At 39.4% G+C, this 16,011-nt stretch overlaps 1 protein-coding gene across 3 annotated transcripts in view; it reads left to right on the plus strand.

Moving 5' to 3' along the window:
* MYT1L (myelin transcription factor 1 like) overlaps positions 1-16,011 on the plus strand; it is a gene marked incomplete at both ends in the record, with an annotated part of 126,304 nt that overhangs the window by 21,428 nt on the left and 88,865 nt on the right. For all 3 annotated transcript variants that reach the window (XM_081998081.1, XM_081998082.1, XM_081998083.1), the window contains one exon: positions 7,966-8,336. In XM_081998081.1, the coding sequence (XP_081854207.1) occupies positions 7,966-8,336 (371 nt within the window). The remainder of the gene's footprint in view (positions 1-7,965; positions 8,337-16,011) is intronic.

Consider the following 16,011-nt stretch of genomic DNA (forward strand, 5'->3'; position numbering starts at 1 on the left):
CCGCCTCACAGTTACCACTGTCCACTGGGTTTGTTGCTCATTCCTGTAGTAATATGGAATACTTTAAACAGTCATTTAAATCTGAATGGAAAGCCGTCCTCCACTGAAGGAGTTTATTCTTACCATTGAGTAGGCAAATTGCTAGGCTGGAGTCAATCTGTTTTTCTGAATTTATTAGGATTCTTTCATTCCTATCAATTCAGTGGTCCAGCTTCCACAAGAGTGCTACCAGCTCTTCCTCATAATAGTGCATATTCTGCTGGGAATATGCACTCCTGGACTGCAGGGAATTTAAGCTGTGGAATCGTAATATTTATATTCTGGTCAACTGCTATCAGTTGATAATATTGACGCTTTAAAGCTAAAAGTCACTGCTTTGAGAGTATTTTAATAGGATGCAGTGTTATGTAAATTAATTAGGTTTGCACATTTTTTGAAGATTTGATTTGTTAGAGGACTTATCTGCAAAATGCTTGTTTTCTCAGTACCCTAAAAGTCTTAATCTGGAGATATGGACTTGGAAGTTATCTAGTCCTAACCAAAATAATACGATATCCAGTGGGACAGGTCTAAGTGCCTTGGGAACTTTCTGCCTGAAGCCTTAAGCAGAAGTTTGCTTCCAAGCAGGATCTTTCTAATTTGCTATCCTCAACTGTATATGATAAAATTCCACCTCTGTGCCACTTCACATACTTAAGTGCTTCATTAAATGTTTTTGATAACCTCACTAGGTGTCTATATAGTAAATTTTTAGATTCTATTACCTACCAAATGTTTTGGTTTATGTTAAATTAAATTCTCACATGAAAAAAGAAAGAATGAGAGCACTGTTGCTGGGGTCACTTTTTAGATTGAAAAAGCATTTTGTAAGATTTTTCAAAGTACTAATGAGAAAAAAAAAGATAACAATCCTCCAAGGAAAAATATTATTCAGATTCAGGGCATAATAATGCCATCATCTGATTTTTCTTGACTTGGATCTTACATCATGAGGCTTCTGAAATAATAGACACTGGCACAGGTTGCCCAGAGAGGTGGTACTACATTCAAAGGTTGGATGGGGCTCTGAGCAAGCTGATCTAGTTGAAGATGTCCCTGCTCATTGCAGGGAGGTTGGACTAGATGATCTTTAAAGGTCCCTTCCAACCCAAACTATTTTATGATTCTATGATTCAATGGAAAAGAGATATAAATGAAAAAAGAATAAACACAGCAGATAAGAATCACTTTATCTAAACTAGGTATTTAAAGTTGGCTGAACCTTTATTACTCACATAAGCTCCCTTAATAATTCGTGTAGTGAAGTAAGACGCTTTGCGAGGAAAGTGTCCTCCAGACATAGGTGTCATGTCCCACCTTTGATGTGTGAGTTGGCATATCATGGAAGGGAGAATATTAATCAGTAATCTGGTTTAGAAAATCCCTTGTAGTTCTGTGGTCCTATACTCTCTATATATGTTTAATTATTATAGCTTAGAAATAATAGCCTTGTTAATTATGTTGAAAAATATATTAAATTAGTAATAAAATGTATTAAAAATTAAGAAGTTCAACTCTGGGAAAGAAATATTTATTTCCTGAAGAAAGCTCCTACTGAATGTATCAGTGAGTAGTATTGTGTGTTTTTTAATGAAGAAAAATTGTGAGAGAGATAAAAAAATACTATAAATCATCTTCTAACTAAGGAGTATAAATTCATATATTATTTCTTCAGTTTCTTCAATTTTTAATGTTTGTATGTTGTCTTGGAGCTTACCACTATGAAATCCAACAACATTCTTTCAACAAGAATTATTCATGACAGATTCAGAAAACCAGAGATGACTGAGACACAGAGCAAAGCAGCGTGGAATATTCAAAAGTGTGTTTGAGGAAGCCCAAATACATATTGCACTGAAAGCCAAGAGGGCTGAAGCATGAAGGGAAAATAAGACACAGCTGACCAGGGAAATGCAGTAAGCAATAAAAGAACGGATAAAGGCATGCAAGACAGATAAATCAATGGGGTCATTACTTTGAGCAGGGATAAACAAGTCTAAAAAATAAGCAAAAAAGGGGACGATCACATAAGCCAAAAGTGGAAATGGAGAGAAAATTGCAGAAGCTGTAAGGACAAACAATAACAGATTTAACAAATATACATGGAACAAGAGGTCAATGGGAGACACTGTCATCTCCATATGTGGTCGGGAGGGGAAGTTAGTGGCAGAGGCTGCTGGGAAGCCCGCGCTGCCTTCCCTTCGGCGTGCTCGCCAGAGAGACCACGGGGAGCACGCCAGAAACAGAGAAGTGTCCTGCAGGCAGAATCTGAAAAATTAATGAAATAAAGGATGAGCGGCGGAACAGGTTAAGAAAGAAAACGAAGAAAATAGGGCAGCTGAACAGTAGGCTCCAGGTCTGTTGGCCTGTTTCCCAGGTTTCTGAGAGACTTGGATATTTTTTTAGCTCTCTCAGACTATGAAGTCTATAGTATATGAAGTATATATAAGCTATATGAGGTGTATAGTTGATGAGCAGAAGGAAGCCAGTACAAGACAGTATTTTAAAGGTTTTATAAGAAAAACCCATGCAATGATAGCTTTATAAACTAGAAATCCAAGCACAGACAAAACCAAATTCAGGGTTGTAGAGAAAATGGGCAGCACATTGGTGCAAACTCGTCAGGAAAGAATTTACAAAAGCTGAGTCGGAGTTAACTAACATAACTGATTTCCTTGGAAAAGTGAAAAATTCCCAAGTCCATAGTGCTGGACCTAACCCTTAAAATATACAAATGTTTGTTTCTGTTGGTTGCTGATGTGTCCTCAGTTTTATTTCTATGAGCACTGAGAACAGATAAATTAAGTGAAAAACTGAAGTAAAATTCACAACTTTACTTGAATAGCTGAGTTGCTAGCAGTTATTTAATGTGATTTATAAAAGCATCAAAGCCAGTCAGGTGGCATTGATTTCCATTTTCAGTTTTGCTCTTTCCAGGGGACCCTGAATCCCAAGTAATGTCAAATCCCAAAGAATCTCACAGACTTTATAAAATGTTGTGTAGAAAAGCATAAAGCCATGAAGAAAAGATAAAGATGCCCAGAAATTACAATGACAACAATTTATTTCTACCTCTGATCAACAATTTGTTTTTAAAAAGTCATGCAGGTATACTTAGGTGCCAAATACAAAAATTAAACAATAGTTCAAAACAAAATAGATGTGTTTGTTACCCTACTGTGTTCTTTCCCAGCTCCCAGATTATTGTGAATTCCAAAGGGGATTGTTTGGGGCATTGTATGAAATGTATGAAACCCTTTGCAAGTATTTAATGTTCATAACTGAACAAAGACTGGGGCAGGGTAGGGTTAATGTTCTGGCTTTAATGTGATGAAATTCAAGTTTGCGTCACCTCCAGTGGTCAAAACTTTTCACAGTTTCACATCTACTGGTGCCCTTTAACCCTGATGGTTTTATCTGAGAGATGACTGAAGTGTCATCTTTACCACTTACAGTGTTCTAAGAAGGTTATAATGAGAGGAAGAAATGAAATCTTGGGGATTGCTGGGGCTAAGCCTACTCACTTCTTTGAAAATAAAGATCAGGGTTTTGAGAAAATACCATTTAATGATAATGGCATTGAAGAAGCTATAGTGAGGGTAATATGCATCACAAAGAGAGGGAACAGAAATCAAGAAAGCAAGACACATCCACTCAGTAAATGTTATCCTGTCTGCTTAAATCCCATTGAACTGATAATGCAAGTTTCTAAAACCTGCCTGAGCCCCAGGCTGTGACCCACTCCTGTTTTCCAGGATGCAGCCCCTGTTAGGCACCTAAATGAAACAGGTTCCTCCTTAATTATCCAGCCATTTCCCTGAGCACTACACACACTCTGAAATTCCAGTTCTGATGAAAAATTTGCCTGCCTTCTCTCAGAACTCCATATGGAGATTTTAAATAGACAGCTCCTGAACCCCCATAGCACCAGAGGAAGTGCCAAAATAAACCTGGTGTGGTCAGAACTACAACAAACAGTGCTTCCCTTTTGCCCCAGGTTTAAGGCACTGTCCAGACTGGTGGAGATTGAACTCCTCTTTCTGCCCTGACTGTGATAATGTGGGATATTTTCCATGCAAATATGTTCAGCCTCTCCTCTTGGTCCTGAGCAGCTGGGTCCGGACCGAGAGGAAGATTCAGAGGACAAGAGGCAGGACAGTCATTTGGCAGTGAACAGCAGTGGTGACCTAGGGACAAGGATTTCCACCATATTTCAACATCTTCATCAGTGACCTAGATGAAGAGTTGGAATGTACCCTCAGCAAGTTTGCTGATGATGCAAAGCTGGGAGGAGTGGCTGATACACCAGAAGGCTGTGCTGTCATTCAACAGGATCTGGACAGACTGGAGAGTTGGGTGGAGGGGAACCTCATGAAATTTAACAAGGACAAGGGTAGAGTTCTGCACCTGGGGAGGAACAACCCCATGCACCAGTACAGATTAGGGGTTGACCTGCTGGAAAGCAGATCCATGGAGAAGGACTTTGGAGTCCTGGTAGACAATAAGTTCTCCATGAGACAGCAATGTGCCCTGGTAGCCAAGAGGGCCGATGGTATCCTGGGGTGCATTAAGAAGAATGTGACCAGCAGGTCGAGAGAGGTTCTCCTCCCCCTCTACTCTGCGCTGGTGAGGCCTCATGTGGAGTATTGTGTCCAGTTCTGGGCTCCCCAGTTCAAGAGAATCACAGAATCACAGAATCACTAGGTTGGAAAGGACCTTTAAGATCATCAAGTCCAACCATTAATCCGGCACCACCATGTCCCCTAAACCATGTCCTGAAGCGCCACATCCACACATTTTTTGAACACTTCCAGAGATGGCGACTCCACCACCTCCCTGGGCAGCCTGTTCCAATGCCTGACCACCCTCTCAGTGAAGAAATTTTTCCTAATATCCAATCTAAACCTCCCCTGGCGCAACTTGAGGCCATTTCCTCTTGTCCTATCACTAGTTACTTGGGAGAAGAGACCAACACCCTCGTCGCCACAACCCCCTTTCAGGTAGTTGTAGAGAGCGATAAGGTCTCCTCTTAGCCTCCTCTTCTCCAGGCTGAACAACCCCAGTTCCCTCAGCCGCTCCTTAGAAGACTTGTGCTCCAGACCCCTCACCAGATTCGTTGCCCTTCTCTGGACACGCTCCAGCACCTCAACATCCTTCTTGTAGTGAGGGGCCCAAAACTGAACACAGTATTCAAGGTGCGGCCTCACCAGTGCCAAGTACAGGGGCACAATCACTTCCCTACTCCTGCTGGCCACACTATTCCTGATACAGGCCAGGATGCTGTTGGCCTTCTTGGCCACCTGGGCGCACTGCCGGCTCATGTTCAGCCGGCTGTCAACCAGCACCCCCAGGTCCCTTTCCGCCGGGCTGCTCTCCAGCCACTCCTCCCCAAGCCTGTAGCGTTGCATGGGGTTGTTGTGGCCAAAGTGCAGGACAAGTGAGAGACAGGGAACTTCTGGAGAGAATCCAACAGAGGGTTATGAGGATGATTAAGGGTCTGGAACATCTCTTGTATGACAAAAGGCTGAGAGACCTGGGGCTGTTTAGTCTGGAGAAGAGAAGGCTGAGAGGGGACCTTATCAATGTCTATAAATATGGGAAGGGTGGCTGTCAGGAGGATGGAGCCAGTCTCTTTTCAGTAGTGCTTGGTGATAGGACGAGGGGCAGTGGGCACAAACTGCAGCACAGGAAATTCCACCTCAACATGAGGAAAAACTTCTTTACTGTGAGGAGGGTGACAGAGCACTGGAACAGGCTGCCCAGAGATGTTGTGGAGTCTCCTTCTCTGGAGACCTTCAAAACCCAACTGGATGCATTCCTGTGCCACCTGCCCTAGGTGATCCTGCCTCGGCAGGGGGGTTGGATCAGATCATCTTCAGAGGTCCCTTCGAACCCCTACCATTCTGTGATCCTGTGATATTTATAGGCTTTACAGTAAAGCATCTTTGGATTGAAACAAAGCTAGTCCAAAGAGAAAAAAGCAGAAGCTTAGGCCTCCTATTTTCCATGTTTAGGGCTCTTAAATTAGTGAAGGTTTGGGCTTTTGCTTGCCTGCTGTGTATCAGACGTGAGTTTCTTGCAGCCAGCTGCACAGGGATGTTCTTCCCCAGCATATGCCATGCGACCTGCTGGGTGGAGCATGGTTCTGGGATCTGGAGGATGTAGGTCTATTCCCCCTCTAGCTTGCACCATTAGGCCTCAACTTTGGTGTCAGTGTCTGGAAACTATATCCCATTAGGACTACTAGCCCATACCACTCCCAAATGATGAGAATTGGAATCTAGCTAGGTGGAGGTACTTAAAATTTCCTCAGTATTTCTTGATAGTGTTAATGGAGGGTGGTGTTTAATTTAGGGACACTGGATTAGACTTCAAAGACACCTATAGACCCTACACAGAGAGCAAGGTGTCTGTGTTATGCAGGAAAAGGTCTCCCTTAGTAAGTTTTCCATGATGAATACCATCTTTTGCAACTGAACTGTATATGTTCCTTAGATGTCTGTGTGCCAGGCAGACCAAGTTAGTCTTCCTGTGAAGAAGTGCTTTAAAATTTAGGTAAGACAATAGCTAAGTTAGGCACTTAAATAAAATGGTTAGACACCTAAATAAAATGCTTGTTACCTAAGTAGGGGTTTAAGTTATTGGGTTGCGTAGCTGCTGGGATGCAGTTAAATCAGACAAAGATCAAGAGCATGTAGGCACCACAAAGAGTGCATCTGTAGTACTAAATGTAGTGAAACCCCCTATTTTTCAGTGGTTTCTCAATAGAATATGAAGCATTATGAGAGTGGAAGAAAATTATAAAGATCCTCTGTGATTTGTAATCGGGATAAAAGGAACAAAAATATAACATAAAAGAGGAAGTTAAGTAGATATTGCAGAAAGGGCTAAAAAGAACAGTTTAAATGTCCAAAAACTAGTTATCACATGAAGAAGACTAAAAACCAGTGTAGCTTGACTAGCATTTATAATCACACAGTAAAAAAGTTCAAAGAAGAAGTTCTTTAAACAAAAAGTAATTTGTGTGTGCAGTCGTTTCGTGTAGGAGGTTATAAGGGTTACACAAGGATGATCACATTCAACAAACACAGATTATATGACCTTTGAGAAACAGGTGGCTACTCTGGTAGAAGACCAGAACTCTGAAATGCTATTTATGTTACAGTGCATTAAAATGAGTGACGAGGAAGTGGTACTCAACTTTGAAAAGTTTGACTTCCTTCACTGACAAAGGATTTTATTTATTGTTTGATTTTTTTCAATGTGAGAACACTTCCAGTACTGGCCATGAAAACTGTTGGTTTTGGTTGTGTTGAGGAGCTTGCTTTCCCATTTTCCGAGCCTTGTAGCATATAATGGAGCACACCAGTGGAGACTTCAAGAGCAATTCATCATTTATGATAATAACAACAAAGAACAGTGTTAAGAATGTGGTTGTGTTTCATTATTTAAATAGCATTGAAACATATCTTAATTGTTCACAATCAAAACCTTACTGAATATTACAAAATTATGAAGCATTGCTTTATTCCTCATTTTTGTACTGATAGCTAACAGGTAGGATAAGATTGCTTGGTTTTTAGCTATATTTGTCTACCTTAGAAAAGAGTGTAACGTGCAGAAGAGAGAAGAGAATGAAAGGGAAAAACACACATTTATATCAGTTCTGTAACTGTTACGCTGGCATGTACGTGTGACACTTTCAGGCAAATAGTAATCATTTGCAATTTCACAGGCTTTGTAAATGTCCTCCCCCTTGGTCATTATTGCCTAAGCAGCATTTTAGTTTGAAAACATGCATTTTGAGAACAGCAACTAATCATGGTGTAGAATTAAAATATATGGCTAAATGACATGAGTTATACAAGCTGACCTAAAGAAATCTGCAGGATTATGTAATAATTTGCATCTTTTATTTTTGCACAGTGTTTATGGCTGTCCTTTGGCAAAAAAAAGAAAAACACAAGATAAGCAACCCCAAGAACCAGCACCCAAAAGAAAACCCTTTGTGGTTAAAGCAGACAACTCTTCGGTAGATGAGTGCTATGAAACTGATGGAACAGAGGAGATGGATGAAAAGGAAGAGGAAGAAGAGGAAGAGGATGAAGAAGAGGAGGAATACTCTGACGATAATGAGGAGCAAGGTGATGAGGAGGAGGATGATGAGGAGATAGATCGAGAAGAAGAAGAGGAGATTGAAGAGGAAGAAGAGGAGGATGAAGAGGAAGGTGAAGATGTGGAGGATGAAGAGGAGGAGGAAGAAGAGGAGGAGGAAGAGGAGGAGGAGGAGGAAGAACGTGGTAATAATCAGAGTATTAGTAAAAAGTAAACAATGTGTGTTTTCTTGGTTAATCTTCTAGTGTGGTGTGTGAGGATTTAGCTGTGTGGTTTTCATTAAAGCTAATGGAAGTCATGCAGTTAAATCTCTCTGCTCCACACTGAAAATATACCCCACTGTGTTCTCTTAACATTTATTTTAATAAGTCTGTCTTCCAAATATTTTTTAATACACTAGCACTCACATTTCAAACAAGGAGGGTGGAGATGTGTTTGTGCTAAAAATACTTGCATAAAATATAATCCTAGTAGTGGATTGATGCATGCAGTTACCAGGTGAATATTCATGAAGGTACAAGCAAAGCATCAGCTACAGCTGGGTGCCTGTACTGATCATTTGCAAGTGTATTTGCTGGATCTGCTTATATAAAGTCAATGGTTGCCCCCATAAACACTGTCACAAGTTTGCAGGTAATTTTTGTGAGCAAAAATGGGCCTCTTCCCTTTGAAAATTTTGCCTCATACTTCCCTCTACCCCAAGAAACTATTCAGGATGAACTACTATAATGTACTTTGTTTCTTTGAGACTTGAATGCTGTGTAGTTTAGTTGATTCTATTAAAAATACAGAGAGTGAGAGGTTTACATAGATAAAATCCTTATAAAATGAATATATTTTTGTTATCATAACATGGCATAAATGCCTTTTAGACATACAGGTCACTGGTAGTAACCAAATTATTGTAGTAACAATGTGATTAACTGATTCACCTTTCTCTTTTTTGGGATATGGGACTCTATATAACCAATATTTTCAAAATATGTAATCAGTGTCCATTTACTCAAGAGTCCATATGCTGATGACAGACATCATAATGCACTGGGGTGAAATGAAAGAATCATGCAAAAATTAATGAGCTATCTAAAAAGTATTTTGTTCCCATTTCCAGGGAACACGTTTTTGGTTGGGTAGATTCACCTTTCTAACCAATAAAAATATAAGAAAGGCTTTCAGCACTCCTCAGTTGGATTCCTCTTAGGAACCAGGTATGAAAGTTGTGTGACTTTTGTTTCAGCATTCTGTAAGGTCAGATCTTAAATCGTATAGACTTTGGAAGTATTCTTTCCATTTGGGCAAGATGGTGGCCAGCTGGGTGGCTATAAGCATTTTCTCAGATATCTGAATCTGTAGCATTTCCTCAATTGCTTAAATTTGCCAACAAAATTGGTAGAGCATAAATGGCCAATCTTAAAAGTTACTTGAGTTTAATGCAACAGGGAAGCCACTTCCCTTTGCAGGGAACTCTGCTGTCTCAGAACGTGGAAGAGAAGCTGTGTTAGATCAGGCTGATGTGCAACTGCTATTGCTATCCTGATGGGCAAATGCAGGATGTCTAGCAGTTTCTTTAAGAGATAATGGTGATTGAGTTGGTTGGTGCTTAAGTTATGGTGCAACTGCTGCTCTGATTTCAGCTGACGTGAAAAACTTTGAATCTACACGGTAAAAAATCATAAAAGGGAAAAAAAAAAAGCAAAACTCAAGAGCTCAAGAAAATTACTTCTGGCAAGCCAGCAGGCTTGATGCTCAGTTTACTTTTACTATCATAATGAAACACAGTGGTTTACTTATTCCAACACAGTTACACATGCAGTTAGTGGTCCTAATCAATCTACAGAGGCTGACATTGCTTTTGACTGCTTTCCTTCCATATATAGTAGGCTGTGGTTAAGAACTGCAAAAATTTTCCACAGGTACCTGTATTAGCTGCTCTGCATATTACATGGCATTAAAACTTACATAGATCAAGTTTTTCTTAGGATCCCATGTTATTCCAGTAATAATAGATATGTACATTAATAAATATATATGTATGTTCTATGTCAAATATTAGTCATTAAGAAAAAATCCTTATAAATTGGGAAAAGTGATAATAGAATTTTAGAAGAAAAATACTTAATGATCTTTTGAGAATCAAATAGTAATCACTATGCAACAACCCCAGTTAGAACACAGCTGACTTACAAGAAAGAGTTACTAGCCACTGAGGAAGGTAGTATGGAGTTCCTTATGTCTCTGCCAAGGAGTGGCGAGTGATAACAGTTTGTTCTTGGTGAGGTCTAGAAGCTAATCAATAAATCAGATTTTTTTTTTTAGGTAGTTTATTTCCTATTGATTTCAATAGGGATCCTGGTTTTTCACTTTCTTCCACTTATAACATAAGCAGCTCTGGTGGAATTTGGACTGTTGATTTTCCAGGGAAACAAAGTGCAACCAAAGTTGGGGTCTGAATATGGCACTTGCCTTTATTGACTGTATGGGAAAATTAGGTCTGTCAGCTCTGAATTTAGTCACGATCACTCACTGTTTATTATGATGTAGATACTGTAGTAACCCGCCATCCACCTTTTAAGGCACCTTAGCAGGAGCTGAATGTGTCTTAGTGTTCCTATCCCTAGAAACAAAATACAGAATTATCCTCTGGATACCAGGATGCCTGCACAGTTCTCATAAAAATTTCTGTTGCTTGTGCTGTAGATTATAGCAGTTCAGAATATTTACAGAAGTAACTATAGTCTAGGTGGGCAAAACAATTAAAATCGTAAGTATTGGTGATAGAAGAATTCCGTCAGCAAGTATAGGACTACAGAGGCAGCAATTAAGAAAGGGCAGATAGATGACCTGCGTTACAATAACCTAACCTGTAAATTGCAATACAAATGGGAAAAAGTAAGAGAAAAGGCTGCTTTTGGAATGCCCCTTCTCTGTGATGGCAACTGTCAAGAACCTTTGCCCTGAAGTCTGAAGGGTGCATTTGATTTGCAAGGCAAACCGAATTATGTTCTCCTAAGAAGAGCTTGCTACAGGTATTTGGGTCCCAAAGACTGTTTCGCAAAGCTTTTCTACTATCAAAAGAAATCTCCATTGGAGGAGCTCCTGGAACAGATGTTCCATAGCCCATTTCACCTGAAGACATTCAAGATGGCTTGTACTCCAGGTATTCCATAATCTGCCAGAGGCAGGAGGAGTCAGGCTGATTCTAGACCTAAGGAAATTTGATACATCAATCAAATCCATTTCACAGATGATGCTACAAAAACTATTGCAGTTTCTCAAGAGGTGAATTGTTAGGCTGTATAAATCTTTTAGACACTCCCTTACCTTTTCTGTTGAACTCAGGTGGCTGGTATTTACAATATACCAATATGTGGTACTGCACCTAATTATTCAGATGTAATACACTGCAAAAATAGCTGTAAAACATAGATAGCAGTATATATTCAAAGGAGACATAATGCAGTTTTTTGAAATAAATAAAAGCTCGCACATGGACGTAGAAATAGATGTTCTACCTGTTTGCACATTTCCTTAAATTGTAGGATTGGTTTAAAAAATCTGGTAATATGTTTGGGTTTTTTCCTCCACTTTCATGAGCTCGACACAGACACATAGGCCCTCATAATTTGAAATCCAACTATCAGCTCTACTAAAATTGTTAGTGCCCTCCGCTATCTTCCTGATACCCTCATCAGATTGCTTCTGAATCACTTCTGTCTTCCAAGCAAGAGAAGACGCAAACACCAATCTAATGATGAAAGAAGCACATGTGTGGAGGAAACTGTGGTGGCACACAGCTTTCCAGCTGTGCTTGCCTCTGAAGACACTCTGCAACATGATAAAAAAAAGACGACAGATCTGTGTTAGCAAGGTCGCCTGTCCAGCCTGCTGACCACTAATCATATTCATTTACTTAAACTCTTAGTGGGAGAATGGTCATCTGTTTGGTGAACACTGTAGGTTTTCAGTATTAATCAGAGCAGAGAACGAGACTCACTTCTACCTTATGGGCAAAACACCTAATAGAATAAAATTATAGCTTTAGATTAAGAGGCTAGAAAGCATAATTTCACTGGAAATTATGGAAAGAAGTGCATTTTCCAGGGCCAAAGAAGACTAAATAAATACCTGCCAGTTTCACAAGGTGAAGCTGATCGTAATGCTTTGCTAATAAGCTCTGTTGCTGCATTGTTTCACCTCCTTCATAAAAGAAGATACCCTGTGCTTAGGGTATCTCATCAATAACAATATGAAGAACAGGAAAAAACAAGTTAAGTCACAGCTGGAAGACATTTATCCTGGCCATTGTGTTGGCTTTCTCTTGATTAGAAGTTAAAGTTTCCTTTCCGGTCTAGTTATGAACTGCTCAAGCCTGGGAGTGGTTGGGTCAAACCACAGCATAAGAACTTTTATCGATACCTTCTTTCTGCATTGAAGATGGAAGCATAGATTGCAGTGGAGTCTGCTTTTTAGCTGTTGATATTATTTCATATAGAGACATTCAGACTAAGCATTTTCTCTGCAAATTTTTGTTGGAAATAATGCGATTAAAAGATTTGGAAGAAGTAGTTCAGAGCTGGAAACCTCAAGGTTGTGGAGTAGGGTGGGGAAACAGCTAGCCATTAAATACCCTCTGGATACCTCTAGTTCTTGTGGAAAAAGTTCAGATCTATTTGTTACAGTTGTTACATGTTTGTGATTTGTTGGTTGGTGGATTGCTTTCACCTGACTGCAGTGTTAGTTTAGTAAACTTTTTCTTGCTGTTGTGTTCCATGCTCAAAGTGTTTACTGTTTGCTGCTCATAGACAGTATAATTTGTTAAGAGCATTATTTAAATGTTATATTTGAATTATCTGAAGTGAGTTTGGGCCTGATACTGAGCTTGTTTACATCAGGACAAATCAAGAATAACTTTCTTTCAATAGAGTTACATCTATGTGAGGTGGTTTTGCCCGTGTCACACCTAACTTTTCCTCCCCTTGAAAAACTATTTTAAAAGATTTCCTGCTATGTGAATGTTTAACTCAGAAGCTCAGTGAACCTTCCAGGCTGTGTCTAGAAACTTACATGTACCTTCAAGGAGTTAGTAGCCCTCTTCACTTTAACTTCCATGTTTAAAGTAAGGAGTGTACTTAAGTATCCTTCTGATGTAGAGGTTTGCATATTTAGCTCCCTTCCTAATAGTAAAAGGCCTTAAATGATAATGTGAAATATGTGATCCTTCAAGAGCAAATGATTCAATTATAGCTTTATGCAATATAAAGAAATTATTCACCTTTGATGAGACAGATTATAGATCTTTGCCATACACAACTTCTGTTGACGTGAGCAGAAATTCAGAAATTCTGTAGAGGACAGTGGGACGCTGAAGGAGTTCAGGGTCTGAACTGGAGGCCTTAGTAAGAGCATCACAGAACATGTTCAGCATCACAGCTGGTTTTAATGATGCTTCATCCTGAATCTATTTTACATCGCATGGGGTTGTTTGCTTGTATTTTCAATTCAGTGTTAGATGAACATGAGATGTTTGTTTGCCCATTGTAATGCCAAATTGTTTCAGGGCTTATGGGTGACCGAACCTTTCTCTAGTCTTGCCCAAGCAGTCAGTCTGGAAAGGAACCGTATATCCCAGCAGTGCTGCTTTGGTTTCTCACAGATTGCAATCCTCAAGAAGAGGCTGCACAGAGGTTGCCTTTTCTGTATTCCCATTGCAACCTTCTGTCTGCAGATAGATACTGAGTGGATCCTTGATTTTGCATCTTTCATTTGTTGTCTGGCAAGATGATATAGTAAAATTAATTCTTTCTGGAATAAAATGGATCGGAGAAGAAATTCAGAGCGAAAGTGCTGTAGCCTTAGAACTGTATTCCTATTCTCACTCAGATTCTCTGTTACCAGTTCATTGCCAATGAACGGTGGCCACAATGGTGCCAAGAAGCTGGTGGCTTATGTGTTATAGAGCATTAAAGAACCAATATTGAACTCAATTATATAGCAGCTCTTTGCATCCATGTTTGCAAACATAATGACCTGATGTTGTTGTAGAAGGTCTCATATCTGGGATATGGCACTTCTGGAAATATACTTACAGGTTGTGCAAAACCAAACTTTTCATGTACTCTCTTTGAATTCCTTTGCCTTGCATGTTGCTATTTTAAAGATTGCGTTGTCCACACTGCACTGCAGCTTACACAGAGACTACAGACTCTGTATGAATCCTTCTTGACACGGCAAATGTAATGATTCTTAAAAATAAGTTTTGCTTGGTCAGTGTTAAATGTTCCTATTTTTCCCCTTGTGTTTAGAGTGCAGCTCTAAGGACAAATTTTGATCACTCAATTCATTCACAATTCCCAATGTGCTTACAGTATTTTTTCTAAAAGAGTGAACACAAATGGCAGCTTTTCACCCTGAAAAGCAGAGAACCTTATTTGGTAGCTGTAGGAGTCAATTTTCCACTATTACAGTTCCTCCAGGAGAGAATAAAATGAAATAAAATTCCAGACTGGATTGATCATTTCTTGTGATCCGTATCTGTTCTCATGAATCAAATTCGCAGTCCTGGCAAATGCCTTAAGTCACAGAAATTTTGATTAACTGATATATATAAACAACAACACTAACAAAGCATTCTTTTGAAACAAAAGCATTGATGTATAATGAACATATTTATGTAACACCGAATAATTTTTATTACAGAAGCATTTTCTCCTCATTTTACAGGTCTCAGAGCAAGTCAGTTTTGTTCCTTTGTCACTGGTATCACATATGACATAGTCCTTTTATACCATAAAAGATACTTCCCCTTCTGTGAATTAATGTATTTTATTGGGAGCAGACTCTGGGAACTACAATTAGTGAGCTGGGCAGCAAGGAAGGCCAAGTCATTTAGCTGAAGACAAAGAGGACTAATGCTAGGAAAGAAGCCACCTCAAGGAGTTTGGCAAAGCATGTTAGATAATAATTAGGAAAGGCCACTTTCCTAATGGTGGTTATGGACTCAAGCTGGTTTTAGTCATTGTTGTTGAAATCCTCAAAATGATTTGGCACATAAAGACTTCATGCAGAAAATATTGAAAACAGTCAGTCACTAACATGTCAAGTATCCATGACACCACAGCTGGTTTTTAATTTTTTTTTTTCCAAGGAGTCCATGGCAGATACTATATGCTCTGTGCGGTAAATATTATTGTTTTAGCAAAAATTTGTGGAGGCTCTGTAAGGAGAAAGTTTTGCCAGTTAACAGGATTGACAGCTCAAGACTTACTGGGGTTTTATTAGGTGAACTCGTCGATCTGATAGTTCTGTCATCCCAAAGACTTAATTTTGCAGGCTATACTATTAGTAGGAAGAGTAAGTAACAGTCTTGCTGTGACTCTGAAGGAACTCATCAGAGGAGCTGAATTCACAATTACAAAAACAAACCAAACAGGCATTTTTTCCCTGTATTCTGTAAACAAGGGTTACTAACAGTAACAAGGGAAAGGTCTGTGTGGCATGAATACTTCCAGTCATCTAACACAGGGGTGTTTGCAAAGCTGCAGAGGCCCACATCAGGCTAGAGTTATGTCTTCCTATTTTCCAAAACATATGTTGTGAGTTTCCTTACTTATCATATGCATTGTTAAAGCATGCTATGCAACTGCTTTTCTTCTGGTTTCTATTGTATAAAATCTATTGTTTTACCAACTGCCTGAACTTATCACAGAAGTTCTATATAAACAAGATGCATCTGCTAAACAGTTTCTTGGACACCCTGTAAAACACTGGACTGAAGTCTTTACAGAATAATCCTTAGCTGTCTATTTATCATCTGCAATAATTAAAAAATCATTCAAATGTAAAGGCTGGCATCCAATG

Source organism: Phaethon aethereus, assembly GCF_964289735.1.
Source record: "Phaethon aethereus genome assembly, chromosome: 3".
Lineage (NCBI taxonomy): Eukaryota > Metazoa > Chordata > Aves > Phaethontiformes > Phaethontidae > Phaethon > Phaethon aethereus.